Source organism: Achroia grisella, unplaced genomic scaffold (genome assembly GCF_030625045.1).
Source record: "Achroia grisella isolate CSIRO2021 unplaced genomic scaffold, CSIRO_AGI_Agris_v1 utg1061, whole genome shotgun sequence".
Taxonomy (NCBI): Eukaryota; Metazoa; Arthropoda; class Insecta; order Lepidoptera; family Pyralidae; genus Achroia; species Achroia grisella.
In genome coordinates, this window is record NW_026712565.1 from 253,343 (window position 1) to 269,272 (window position 15,930).

Sequence of the window (15,930 nt, forward strand, 5' to 3'; positions counted from 1 at the left end):
TGTATTTAGTATAAGTGGTATAATTCATGTTCAACAGAGGAGAGAGTGCGGACAACGAGCCTTGTGGTTCTGTGGAGAGCAAGAATTCATGTAAATATTTAAGTACACATTGAATGCTGTATCTTTTTTATTTGTTTTGTGAGACATTCATATTACTATTATTATTAAATATATTAGAAGTGATGGTAAGTTGTTCAATGGATGTATATTGATACCAGCCTCAGCGTTGGCTGAGGACCAGAATCGAATGATAAGGTGAGCCTAAAGCTAAGTTGTTTAGACCATCATGAATATTTCATCAAGAATTAACCGCGTCAGTTTCCGGGAACCGTGTGGAGATCGACCTGACACATTGCCGGACCTGGTACATTGCTAGCAATGGGGTCACTAGGTCCTATTTTTTAAAGGATAATGATAAGATGAGCATGAGTTTAAGTCAGTTAGCCCATCATGGTAAATTAACCATGAATTTATCCCAATGGTTTCCAGAGAGAACCACATGTAGGTCAACCTGACATGGTACATGCTAGCAATGGGATTATTAGTTTATTAAATTCCTGTTGAATTTACCAAGATGGTTTCCGGGGATAGTTGCGTGGAGGTCAACCTGTCATGGTATATTGCTAATTATGGGGTCATCAGTCCACATTATTAACGATTTCCTTCTCCCATTATGGCTTATTACAAATAATCCCTCCTTTCATAAGTGCAGGTATTTAAATAATAAACAAGAGGTTATATTAGATCAATATTTATTTTATTATCATAGCATATATTTTAACCCAAATTAGTAGATAAACAAGATAACGATGTATGTATTCTAATTTCCTCAGACATGTCATGTCACACAAGCCAGTAGTGCCGCAGTTGCCTGTAGATGTTTTGATCTAATCTTTATATATAAAAATTACGTGTCATGTTGTTCGTCCGCGATGGACTTCTAAGCTACTAAACCGATTGCAAATTTAATTTGCACATTGTGTGCAATTTGATCCAATTTGAAAGGTAATATTGCGACTATAAATTGAGATGTAAATCTCAATTTATAGTTGCAATATTATTTTATTCAAGAACGTTAGCCACAGCAACGCGTGGCCGTATCTGCTAGTCTAATATATAAAATTCTCGTGTCACAGTGTTCGTAACAAACCTTCTCCGAAACGGCTTGACAGTCCTTATGCAATTTTGTGTGGGCTAATTGGCTTGACGTCATGCTCAACTTATCATCCTTCACTGGTGTCCCGTGCGCGTAGACCATTAGCGCAGACAAGTGCAATACATATTCCATTATTATCCACAAAAAAAGGTTTGCCGGGTTAACTTCCTTACTAATATTATAAATGCGAAAGTAAGTCTGTCTGTCTGTCGCATTTCTCCGCCATAACTTTTTATATATACTTTATTGCACTTATTATATTAATAGACAAAGATAGTTATATTAAATTGTGAGCAAGGGCGGGCTTATCTCTGCAAGAGATTTCTTCCAGCCAACCTAACGCTGTGACAGAGGTGGTAATTAGCGGGCAACGATAGTGCTTGAGTTTTTAAGTGGTTGTAATACATAACCATAGATATTCCAATATATACTTAAAGAACAAACAAAAAAAAAAGCATACACACACTAAATATATAAAATACAATACATATAATAAAAAAATATTATATTATAAATATAATAAAATAACCATATATAAATACCTAAACAAATACATAAGCAACAATTACATATAATGATTACATTTGAAACCACGTCATGTATTGATGGAGAGAAAATGAGATTTTAATCTTTTTTTAAATGTGGTGATGGAAGGACTTTCCTGAATGTGAATTGGCAGATTATTCCACAAAAAAGCAGCTCTAAAAGAGAATGAATTTCCCATAAAATGGGTTCTACATGTAGGAAGCTTCAACATTCTAGACTGAACCTGACATGCTCGTTTTGGACGAGTGGGTGGAGGGAGTAATTGAAACCGGGAACGGAGGTACGATGGAGAATTGGGATCATAGAGTATATTATACAGAGTGGAAAGGATATGCATATCACGCCGAAGACGAACAGGGAGCCATTTTAATTTATTACGAAAAACAGAAACATGATCGAATTTTCGCAGACCAAAGATGAATCTGATGGCTAGGTTTTGAAGACGTTCGAGTTTGTTTAGAAGCTCTTCAGTCACATCAATGAAACAAACATCGGCATAGTCGAGAACGGGGAGGAGAATAGATTGCGCGAGCATAATTTTGGTATTGAATGGGAGAAAGTATTGGAGACGTTTGAGCGAATGAAATGAAAAGTGCATACGTCTACTAATTTCATTAATGTGAGGCGACCAAGACAGTGTACCGTCCATTACGAGACCTAAATTTGTTAACTTATCGGTGTAAGTCACAGTAACACCGTTGTAGAATATTGGTGGTACTTCAGTCCAGTCTAATCTAGAGCGCAACCTACTGCTACCTACAATCATGGCTTGTGATTTTGCAGGATTAACAACGAGGCCAAATGAATTAGCCCACAACTGAATGGCAGATAAATCTTTATTTAATGCTCCGATAGCTTGTGGTAATTCTGACAGTGAAAAGTGCCGGTATAATTGCAGGTCATCAGCATACAGATGGTAGGGAGACGAAATGATGCGTGATATGTTGTTAATAAATATCGAGAAGAGTAAAGGAGAAAGCACACCGCCTTGCGGCACGCCAGCAGTGAGGGTAGACCAAACTGACGAGGCGTCGTTTACTTTCACGCACTGCTGACGACCGAGAAGATAGGAAGAAAACCATTCGATAACAGGAATAGACACATTGACTGCACGCAGAGCACCAAGCATAATGTCTTTTTAAACGATTTAAAAAAAATTTGGTACACAGGTAGTTTAGAATCCTGATAAAGGACATAAGCTACTTTTTAATGCAAACATAGAGTTGTAAGGCGTTGAAAGGTAATATGAAAGTATCGTCATTTTTAAAGCTAGAAGCTTATCTTTTACTAATTCTACTATTCTAATCTTCTACTATATATTATTCTCTATACTATTCTACTACTCTTTTATTAATTTCACTATTTCATGCAGAAAAAGTCGTGGACACAGTTGTTAAACAAGTCGAAATTTATATACAAAGTTGATGGTAAGTTCTTATACTTATGACTCATAGGTAGGTATACAGATTACGAAGTAGGGCGACTTTTGGATATAGGATGTGTGGCAACGTCTTTCGATCAATTTCGTCCGGACATTTGAATCCGTGTAATTCAAGATTTTAAAGATAGAATATGATTACTACCGACTAATCATACTTATCTCTATGTATGACAAATTTCGCAACACATTGGATACTTCGCTGTAGTTTTTATAGTATCATATTCCTACATAATAGGCGTTTCACACATAGCGCGGTTGTCTACCGTACCTACTCCGGCGAGAAAAGAAATAATCTCAGGACAATTCACACAGTGAAATCTAGTCCCAAGTTAAGCTAGATATAGCTTGTGTTATGGATACTAGATAACTGATACAAATACATAGTTTTTTTTTTCGTGCGAAAAAACCGCTGGATCATTAAGGTCATATATACACGACCGCACTACGGACATCACGTAATCATGTGACACCCGTGATAGCACTCATGCGTTACCTTTCCAGGTGACCAAGATGTCATGCCTCTTGTCCACCCGTCATGTCGAACTCTACTTGGACCTGGTGGTGATAACCGTACCACCCGCCAGAAACTGAAATACCATCCTGATCATCTGGATGAATGGCGGTCTTCCACAGTGCGGTTTTCTAGAAACTTTTTGCCTCGCACAACCACATTGTGGAATCACCTTCCAGCAATGATATTTCCGAACCGATGCGATATTGAAACCTTCAAGAAAAGAGCTTATTCCTTTTTAAAAGGCCGACAACGTACTTGCAATTCCCCTGGTGTTGCGGGTGCTCATGGGCGGCGGTAATCACTTACCATCAGGTGAGCCGCATGCTCGTTTGTCCCCTGTGTTATAAAAAAAAAAATCCTCACGTGGTAATCATCGTGTTAAGAACTGACTTGACTTACCACAGCATTGTCAGTTCCAAGAACTTAGTGTTACGCGAGTTACGCCTCTTTATTATATTGCACTATTGAATGCAATATAGTTTTTAATGTAATAATAGATTACCCATATTACTGTTGCATCATTTATTAGCAGACATTACGGCGGTTACACACGTTTCATAAATCGTAGTAACTATATAAGATAGACTAGAATTTTCACGTGACTTTGTCCGTGTAACTTACAAGAGGAGCGCGCGGTGTGAGAAATTCATTTCGGGACGAGACTCTGTGTAGTAGTAGTTTCCTATAAGGGTATGCAAACCCTAAAGTATTATTTCAGAATGGCCAGTAGTTTCCAAGAAATTCCACTTGTAACTTATATACTAGTTTTTTCATCGGTATCAGCAACAGCAAAACGTCTTAATCAGCAGTGTATTAGTTTACCACGCGTACGCTCAGGGTTCTATTCCCGCTATTGATTTTTTTTTTATTACTTATATATTATTAAATATAAGAATATGTATATTTATTAAAAAAGTTACAATTAAATGATTTAAAACAGCAACTTCAACACAACCAAATAAGCGGTAGATAAAAAGAAATAGGTGATGATTATTCAAAAGTCTTCAATGTAAGTTTATTTGAATAAATTATTTTCTATTACATTAGTCCATTTCCCAAATTTACAACTATGATTACTTTCGTTTGTTTATTTTTTAATGCAACATTATAAAAAAATAAAACTTATGTCTAAAAAATAGAAGTACATGTTAGGGATAACCCTTATAACTTAGGGGTATGGATAATACATAGTAGCCGTTTCACAGACCCAGTGAATATGCATATAAAATTTCATAAAAATCGGTCAAGCCGTTTCGGAGGGGTATGGTAACTAACATTCTGACACGAGATTTTTATATATAAGGCGTAACAAACACACAAACTCGCTGTCGTATTAGTAAGGATTGCATGACCTGCTTGCCAGTTGAACATGATGAAATTAATTTAAAACGAGTGGGTGGTAGACGGTCATATCCTTTATTACATAACAATGGCAATTTCGTTTCTGACCACTATTTATACTTGGCATTTTTGTATGTATGAAAGTTAAACTGTAACATTGAAATAAACATAATTTCAAACAAATTCAAATTCAAAATATCTTTATTTATGTAGGTCTATTACAGACTCTTATGATATGTCAAATCTACCGTCCGTAAAGAAACTCAGCTCGTATTCTTTTCAAATATATGTTGTACATGTTTACAATAATACAGATTCATTTTTAAATTTAAAATTGGGAGAATAGAGTAAATAAACACTTCGCTCTTATAGTATTTATGATGTCACACTCGTAATGCTCCTAGCATTCCAGGTTTTGGAAGAAATAGTAATAATCTTTATTGAAATTATTTATTAAAACTGTACAAATACAAAAATATAGGTGCATATGATGTACTTAACACCATAAGGTATTTTCTCCCAGCCTTATGTTAATTTGAAACTCTTTTGAATAGTTTTTTTTTATTTTACCAATACGTTTAGAATGCACAGTCAATGTAAAGTCAGTTACGGGTATATGATCGTTTTTGATATATTTATTCTCCAGACCTCTATATAGTGTGTTGCCAGAGTAAATAATACGTTTATTGTTTAATAGTTTTTTTAATAATAAATTAAATTTAGAACGAATCTATATTACGTACTACAAGTTCAATATTTTTTTTAATGTCGAAACCTTTCTGTATTTAAATCCTTTTAGTAGTCTTAAATAATTACTCCAAAAATATATTTCATTATTGCGTTTAAACTTAATTTCTATTATTATGTATTTCTGTGTTTATATATTGTTCATTTATTCAAAGGACAATAAAGATACAGCATTCTCTTATCTCTTACATGCATGAAAACATAAGTGCGCTTGTAGATTACGGCTTAACTCTTCTTCTTCTAAGGTTTTCTGAATTATAGAATGAAATTCTCTTATTTCGACTCCCTGGATGTAGATCCGGGGAGTCGAAATAAGAGAATTTCTGCGCGTTACGAATTTAATTTTCAAATGCTACAATAAAAGCACTGATATTTAGCAAGAAATAGTCATCGTTCCGTTAGTTGAACGCTAGAACGAGCGTTCAACTCATTCGTAATTTTTTTTCAGACTGCTCTAATGCTCTTGGCCGCAGCTGGCCTTTACAGCTTCACCGGACGTTAGAGGGCGAGTGCAGATGCCACTTCAATCCCGCAGAAGACTTATAGAGCGGCTGAAGGCCAACTCCTGCCTGACGGATACGACTTTAGTCTGAGGGCACCAATAGGGGTTCGAACCTCTGCTCAGGCCGTCGTAATATCGACCTCCGTTTGAATTGGACGGGGGATCGATCGGAGGGGGGCACTCGTTTATTTGTTTCCCTTCACTTACATATTCATTCTCTCGTCATTCATGTTCCAATTCATGCATACATCGTTCATTTAACACAGTCGTTTCGTTACATACCAATCCCACATATATAATAAAATATTACATAATTTCATATTATTAATTATATTTTATATATTAAAAGTTACTGAAGTTTTTGAAATTATTTTATATTTAATTTTAAGAACATAAACTTTTAGGTTTAGTCACTTGTTTAGTCGATTGTTAAACTAAAAGTAACGAGAGCATGCTTTGCGGTTTATTTTTACAGCTTTGTACAAATTAGTATATAACATGGTATGCCAGCTGAGTGCTGAGTTGAAGTGTGAGATATGGAGGTGATATTTTAGAGTAGTTAATACATCAGTCCTAAGCATAAGCAACCCATGGGATGTTGGTACTATGATCCAGGTATTACGGGCGTTACAACGACCCACTTCCCCACTGGGCACGTGCCTAGGCCCCGCGATGGATTGGGGCTCCCTAGTCTAGTCTAGTCCCTACTCCTTTACCACCACCACCACATTACAATAACCGACAGCTACTCTACTCTCGCTTGATTGTTCGTTGTTGTTATTTTTTTTTTAAATGTTTTTTATGTTTTAAAAAATTATTTTTGCCTGGCTTGTTTTGAAGGTAGGGCATACCCATATACATCTCCAAAGAGTCATCTTTAAAAATGACTTTGTGTATTCTAACAAAATTGTGCTTTATTACTATAATTATAGGAACCCCATTATCCTAATGTGCCCAGGGCCTCTAATATGAGAAAGACGACTCTAGTAACGCCCGTGTTATATTACTTACTTATAATAACTCAATAGTGACATACACTGCAGATGCTCACATAAAAAGCCTATGTTCTCCTAATATTAATTCTTGTTAATATTAAGTATGTACTTACTAAATTTTTGCATCGTCATATATCATAAGAATTATTAAGTTATACCACCTGTTCATTACCCGCTACACGTACATATATGATTTTAAAAATAAGTGTGTTCTTTTTACAAATGTAAGAATAAATAAAACATAAAAAAGAGATGCCAGTGAATCTGTTTGTGAATATGGGAGTTGGTTACCACTGACCACTTTCTATCAGGTGGCCCTCAACTCGTTTGCTATTTCAATTATCTGTACAAATAAATAAAATTGAAATGTCTGTTTGTAATTTCAAATTAACAGCTTTTCACTAAATGAATATGAAAGTGTATACGGTACCGACATCGAATAATAATTTTAAAAAAATGTCTGCCTGTTTGTTCTTGCTAATCTCTGAAACGGTTAGACCGATTTTGACGAGATTTTCAGTCGCAAATAGCTAACTCTATAAGGTGTATCTTAGGTAATATTCATTTCAGATTTTTTTTGTAAATATTTCGCGGAGGAAGTCGCGTTTAACAGCTAGTATAAAGTAAAAATATAAACATGAAAGAATACAGAATCACAGACCAATTTCGTAAACTGCTTATTCATGTATGTTGATCTAATAACTTTAAATAGTTAATCAAAACGTACCACATATAATTTACATACAACTTATTACAAGTTCACGATATATTTATTGTATTCGAATTAGATATTGATAATATTATATCACCATCATCAATGCTAGTGTGATACAATTGTTGTTAGATGACAGTGATAATTTTGGGTTATTTCAAATCACGAAACGATTAATAATAGGGCCGATTTCATGCGATTTTCCTTTACCTCTTACGTAAAAACCTAACATTTTCTAATTTAGAAATTGACGTATGTAATATTTATTGAAATTCACATAACAATATGTATATATATTTGTAGGGTTCTTTGGGCTGTTATCAGGTGCTTGGACTGGACTTGACTTGGACTTTCCTGCCCTTTTTCAGAGTTCGCTACCTCTAGATCCGCCAGGGACAAGAATTGAAGTATATATATTCTTAAGAGGATCTTTCGGCTTCTAAAACAGATTAACAATACATAAGTATACACTACATACCTGCGAATACTTTTTATTATTAGAATAGAATAGAATAGAAAATAATTTTATTCAAATATTCAGATAATATTTTATGTATAATATATATGTATCTAATTATCAAAATATGTATAATATAATATATATACCCTACATTGAAAACTTCTGATAAAAACTACCCCTGTATCAAATCGCAGTGGGAGCCTTAGAATTTATAAATCCAACTGTGAAACAAATAAAGGGGAAAAATTCAAGTCATATTTTTTTATTACTAATTGTACATACACCTATTGATACAATAATTGTATCTATACGTAGATGGGGAAGGTCACTAGTCTTTATATACGAAGAAACTTATTGAAAATTAATACATCAGTCAGTCAGTCAGACTGATGTATTAATTTTCACTCTAAATTCGAGTTAGAAACTCGAAATTTTTAATGTAGATTGCCCATGACTTACCTATTATAACCATAATAAGAGATTACACGAAGTTCCCATACGGAACGGAAAAAGAGGATAAGTGCAGGTGAAGCCGCGATTAACAAATAGTATATTAATTAGTACATAGATGAAAATTCGTTTATTTACAAACATAATAAAGTAACATGTTGTGCAGGCTTTATGCATTGTCATTCTTGATATATTTAATATTAGCAAAACTCACGTACCTACGTACGTGAGTTTTGCTACGCATTCGCGCCTAAATAGCATAATAGATTTTGATTAAGTTTGTTATATAGATAGATGGTAACCAGAAAACGGGTAGATACAGGTTAGATTTTTTCGTGAATAAAAGTAATATTTTTGTCATATGTGTGTAAAATCATACTCATGAAAACCGTGTGAGGAATCGATCCCGCGACCATCAGACGTAAAGCGGTATGCTAAACCACTGAGGTCGTCAATTTATCTGAATAAAAAATATTTTTATTTCTATTTGATCAATTTTGGTCTGGATTGCATTTAAGTTAGTCTTATGTGTATGCATGTGTCCCAAATTTGGTAGTCAGTTGGTAGCCGGCGCGGTGTCTTCACTGCCGTGTAATGTACGCCTGTTGCATGCTAATGAGGCATCAGTTTGAGGAATGTTTTAACCTGACAGTTTTCTTGTTGTACAAAACAGAATACTGCTACCATGCAATTTATATTAACATTTATGTTTACCAACTTCACTCTGCGTGTTACACTGTAAAAATGCAGACAGACTAGTACCTACTAGCGCTTAAAATTGATTGATTTTTAAAATTCAAATTTAATAATATTTTTTTACATAATTGATGTTTCAAAAGTCTTTAAGGAATGAGGTAGGTAAAAACATTTTTTTTATATCGTTTTAAATTTAGGGACTTTTTACCGTCTAAGTAAATGTTAGTCCCATTGTACCCTAAAACTAATCACTCAATTACCTAACTAGTGAACAAATTGCCTTAGCCCTTTTTAAATTTAGGGACTTTTTACCGTCTAAGTAAATGTTAGTCCCATTGTACCCTAAAACTAATCACTCAATTACCTAACTAGTGAACAAATTGCCTTAGCCCTTTTTAAATTTAGGGACTTTTTACCGTCTAAGTAAATGTTAGTCCCATTGTACCCTAAAACTAATCACTCAATTACCTAACCAGTGAACAAAACTTTTTAAATTTGCGTCTAAGTAAATGTTAGTCCCATTGTACCCTAAAACTAATCACTCAATTACCTAACCAGTGAACAAATTGCCTTAGCTGCACCGCCCGAGGTAGTAAACATAGGTGGTATCCGTATATAATATACTCTGCAAGGTACAGCAATGTCAATAGAGGGCATCATATTAAATACTGAAGTGATTATATGTATTGGTAAATACATATACCAAAACAGAATATGGTAATTAGTTATTTTAAGTTCATTAAATTTGGTTAGATTTCATTCAATGCAATGTTTCAATTTACAATCCCTAATTGCTCCTGTTATTTTCTTACCAGCTGTTATTCACAACTTCGTCTGCGTGGAATATAACCTTTTTTATCCTTTATGAATATATTTATGTATAGATATACATATAAATAAAATTGGAGTGTCTGTTTGTAATATTGAAATAAATGTTTTTTACTACATGCATATGAATATAAATACGGTATATAAACCAAAATAACATTTTCTACAATTTTTGTCTGTCATTACAAACAGATATTTAATTTTTTTTATATTTGTATAGATTATTATTTTCTTGTAAATATAACTACTACCACTACCTTTATGATTGAAGTTATACGATTGAAGAATTAACTAAGTCATTGATTCCGCGAGTAGTCAGATTTTATCTTTATAAAACTAGCTGATTCTCGCAACTTTGTCTCTATCACACTTACTTGATATTTATCACTACATTTCGCCCAATTTACATAATATCTCTTTAACTCAAGGATTTCGGATACGGATAGGTTTCGGATATAGAAATGATTATTGTACATTTTTTTTTATGTAACTGATACGTATTAATAATAAGCTGTTAATTAGGATTATCCGATATTTAATTTTTTATGTTTGTATATTAATTTTTTTTGTAAATATTCAAAAGAATAATACAAAATTAAAAAATTGGCCACATAACGTGTTCTATCTTTATAAAACTACTATCCGATATTATCGCAACTTTTATTTCTGTGTGATACAGTTACAAAGTTAGAATATTTTTTTTATATCGGGAATCCGATAGTTTCGGTTACAGTTACGGAGTTCCCTAACATCCCTGCTTTAAATTATAATCTTATATATGTTATTATGATATATTCTAAGATATATTATTGTAAAGTTTCATTAAAATCCGTCCAGTAGTTTTTGAGTGAAAGAGTAATTCATCCATCCATACTAACAAACTTTTGTGTTATTTATATTAGTAAAATATATATTTTTTAGTCGTACCGAATTTGTCTTTTTTAAAATAACAGATAGCCTATCGCCGCCTGTTATGATCTATCTTCATCGTAAATGTCTATATTTGTAATAATATCAGTAGCGATCTTGGCAGTTTAGTGGTTTTGCACATTGCTTCACCCTCTGATAGTCGCATGTTACGTTCCCCGCATAGCACAAACACTTGTATTCGAGTATAGCCATTTGTTTTGATCCGAGTGTTTTCAAATAAAACATCAATTATAATTTAATTATGTAAATCTATTACAAACTGTTATGATATGTCAAATCTACAGTCAGTTCGGATTGATTTCGAAATGAAAAGAACTGACTAAAACCTCAGCTCTAGATATTTCTATATATATTTGGAAACTTGAAATAAAAGGATAAAGAGCGAGAGACATATACGAGGAAGACCCCTACTAATTTAGCAGTCCTTTATCAATAACAACCTAAAGAAATCCGAAATAAACAACCCAGGACTGATGTACGTGGCAAAGAAGGTACAGGAAAGCCGACCCCAAATGAACTGGTAAAAGTCTAGGCAGAGAGAGAGAGAAATTGCAGGATATGCCAGCTTAACATCATAGTCCTCCTGAATAGCAATGTATGGTAGGTATCATTAGCAACAAACAAACTTACATCCTCACAAACTTTCGCAATTACAATATTTGTAGGAGGATATGTAGAAGGTTAAAGACGGCGAAAACACATAATACTCCTTTATGCGTCGGTTAAAAATGCAATGTACATTGCAAACAAAGGATTGCAATTGTTACTGGAAAAAACAGAAGGCGTTCTTTGTTCAATGTTATTGTCACCATATGTAGTAATATAAAAATAAGCAATTAATTGTTTTATTAATATTAGTTAGATTAATACACTGTTAAATTATTGTAAATCGTCTACAAACGATTCTCAAAAATTGTTTCCCAATAATTATTGCACCTTATTTACTCTAAATTCTCCTTTTTACTACCGAAGTTTATTTAGAATAAAATGGTCCTTATAATGTTATTGAAATAGCACAGATTCGCATGAAAGTATATTCGCTCTTAATACGTACTGCTAAGTACTTAAGGGAGAGAATTATCTTCTTACTAGGTCATTTCTCTTTATCAGTCGATAGTCAATTGGATTTTCAATGTTTGCTCCATTTAGGTTTTACCATCAGCAATAACGGGAGAATGCAATCCTAACACTGAAATACAAAGAAAATATATTATCTCTTATTTTCTTCCATTTGCTTATATATGTATTACCTATTTATTTCCAAGCAACATTGTTTTGCTAGTATACCATTCCTTTTTTATATTAATTTATTATAGCTATAGGCCCGGCTTCGCACGGGTGTACATGTATTATACATATGATTTCAATTACTCTATCTATTTCTAAAAACTACAATAAAATCCGTTGCGTAGTTTAAATGATCTAAGCGAATAGACAGCCGAAGCGACTTCATTTTATACTATAACTAAGATAAGTTTTTTTTTTGTTAAATAATGTAATGACCTGTAAATGAATGATGATGTTATATAATCTGTCAATGTTTTAAATAGCTTAACTTGATCTGTGACCCAAACTGCATTTCCTACTGTTTCACGGAATAATTTTAAAATTACTATTAAAACTCGAAAAATAATGCATCTCGCTGTCGTAATGTAACATTCTGAATATTATATTATTCATTTCTTGTATGAACAAAATTTACTTACCTACTTTACCTGTCGATAGCGATAACATTTACAGTAGGGCTTGTGAACCTATGACGAAGTTACAAGCCGACTTGTGAGCATGCCGCGTGCCGTCAAGTAGCGTGGCTTAAAAACAAGGCTAGTCCACCGTAGCGTGACAGTCGACGGCAACCTTCGCGGACGAAATACGCGGCATGCTTCACCTGAGAGCATGACGTACTGAAACGCGCGTAACCACGCACCTGAAATAAATAAAAAAATAAAATAAAAACCTAATGTTTTGCATACCAATAAAAAATATTGGCCAAAAATAGTTGTACTGTAGAAAAAAGCCAGTGACATTCGAATTTTAAAATACGCGCTCTTTTCGTAGTTTCTTATTATTTTAAAATTTTGAATTTCGCAGTGAAAATGGGTTTGAAGCCAGAAGAAGATAAAAGGCCCAGCAAGTTGGCCATTATGGATGATGAGACATCAGATGCACCACGTAAGTTTTTCTAAGAGAAAACATATGTAAACTGTTGTATTTACGTATAAAATTTAGTTTAACCAGCAAATAGAAATCATTGTTTACTTACACTTACTTTTAAATAAATATTAGAACGAGAAAATCAAACAAATATCTCTCATTAGTATAAATTAGTAACTATTGAATTTATTTTTTTCTATTTAGGGATTTGGATGTTATTTTTAATATTATGTATTAAATAAAATGATAATTAGATAAACTAGAGGGTAGATAAGAAATATATTATGATTATCAAATTAATTAAAGTGGTATAAATATATGTATTTCTGTGTTTACTGATTATATTGTTATATATTAGTTAATAACTTGATAGTATTACATAATTAATAGTTCGTGCTAATTACATACACAATAGGTATTATTTCATATTTTATAACATATTCGGCATCGGATATTGTAGTGAATTGTAATGAAGTGATAACTAGGCGAGATTAATATTACCACTACTAATTCGTGCAACATAACAACAGACGTGTTGTATAAAATCGCATATGAACGATAAATTATGCTTAATAATATAATTGTTTAATTAGGTGCACTTGTTGCCAAGGCCAGACAATAACCACAGACAATACTGCATCAATTAGAATGTAAACAAAAACTACGAGTAATCTCATTCTATCTAATGCGAAATTTATACAGTTAATTAATATTTTTTAATTGTTATATTTTTCTTAAAAGAAATTAAGGAAAAGATCTGTGTAATAATGACAATGTGACTTTATTAAAATCGCCTGGAATGTATATGTAAGAATATACGTGTAGTACGTAATAATATGTATAACACTAATATTTTCCGTTAAAAATTACATTTCTAATTTTGAAATTGATTTCTGTGGTTATGCCTTTTCCCAATTGTCTTTTTATTATGGGAATTAGGTAGTCAACAAAATCTTAGTGATTGTAAATTCAGTTTATAGCTTTAGCTAGGAGAGTTGTTACGTACACTTTTTTAAGAATATTTTATAATTTATGTATACGTACATAAATTATAATATATACTTAAAAAAGCAGGTAGGCACTTACTAGCTAATTTACATATATATAAGTCATTAATTTTATCGTGAACCGTAATGTAAATATTTATTTACTACTTTGTAACGTTTAATATACATAGGCTTGTGGAATCATAAGCAAAAAACGTTTTATAGTTTATACAACTTATCGTCATTTTTTTGGGATACTATATCCATCATTAAATTCTCGTTTTTTCTTTCGATATTATACGTAAGTATATTTTTCCTTTATTGCAGTTTTTTATGACCATCATGTGTTCGCTATGTTTTTATAATGAATAAAAATATGAGTTAATTTCGAATTCAAGTGCTGGTTACGTTGAATCGTATCTCGATGTTGTAAGGTTTCGTTTGGTATGCTTTTTATAGTTACGCTTGCTTTGCCTGTTATCAGATAGCCCTAGCGTATCAAAAGAAATTGTACAATGTATTTGACGTATGTCATCTAAGACGAACGTATCAGTAAATTCAGCAATCGTTTATGAGATAATGTCAGTGTTGAATGAAAACTGCGGATGTTTCATAGATAATACATGATTACCTGTAAAGGGACTACCAAGACGATAGAATGAACAATGTATAGACAGAACAACGTATTCATGAAACGAAATAACTTTCCTAAAGAAGGAAAGTGAAGTATACCTACCTACATCTTACTAATATTATAAACGCGGAAGTTTGCGAGTATATATAGATGAATATGATAGAATGGATATTTCTTACTTTCACGCAAAAACTACTGTACGTATTTCATGAGGGGAAAACCGCAGGCACAGCGAGTATTTCTATATATTTATCAAAATAAAAGTTACAATACAATGAAAGGACAACTGCTATAAATACATAAGTACAAGTTTTTTGTAAATACATACAAAATATACATAGAAAACACACAGATCGATACAACAATCAGACTCATTAATATGAATGTTTGTATCGAGTGAGGAATCGAACCCGCGATCATCGGAAGTAAAGCGGTGTGCTAAACCGCTGGACCACTGAGTCTGTCAACTAATTGAAACCGCGAAGTTTCGGATGTTTGCTAGTTGAAAACAACCACGAAAATGTTATATAGTATGCGAGTTCAAAATATAATTTCAGATTGCTACTTTATTTTTTATAGAACAAGGTTTAATTTTATAAATATTCTACCTAGTTTAGTTTTTGGCTTACTATAGCCATAACGTATATGATCGTGACTTATGAGAAAGTCGTAACTCGAGATAGCATTCACAACACCGAACAATTAAAATACTGCTCTGCACATTGAATTTTCCGATCGACTATTGTTTCCAATTGCATACCTAATAACAGGCATCGAACTTCAATAATCTAAAAAGATTAAAATACAATTATTACTATTATGGATGATAATGGAATGA

General features: G+C 32.8%; 1 protein-coding gene across 1 annotated transcript in view; it reads left to right on the top strand.

Moving 5' to 3' along the window:
* LOC131850657 (putative inorganic phosphate cotransporter) overlaps nt 1-15,930 on the top strand; it is a 122,818-nt gene continuing 106,888 nt past the window's right edge. Inside the window, exons 1-2 of the mRNA XM_059201000.1 lie at nt 1-90; nt 13,410-13,490. Of these exons, the coding sequence (XP_059056983.1) occupies nt 27-90; nt 13,410-13,490 (145 nt within the window). The 5' untranslated portion in view covers nt 1-26. The remainder of the gene's footprint in view (nt 91-13,409; nt 13,491-15,930) is intronic.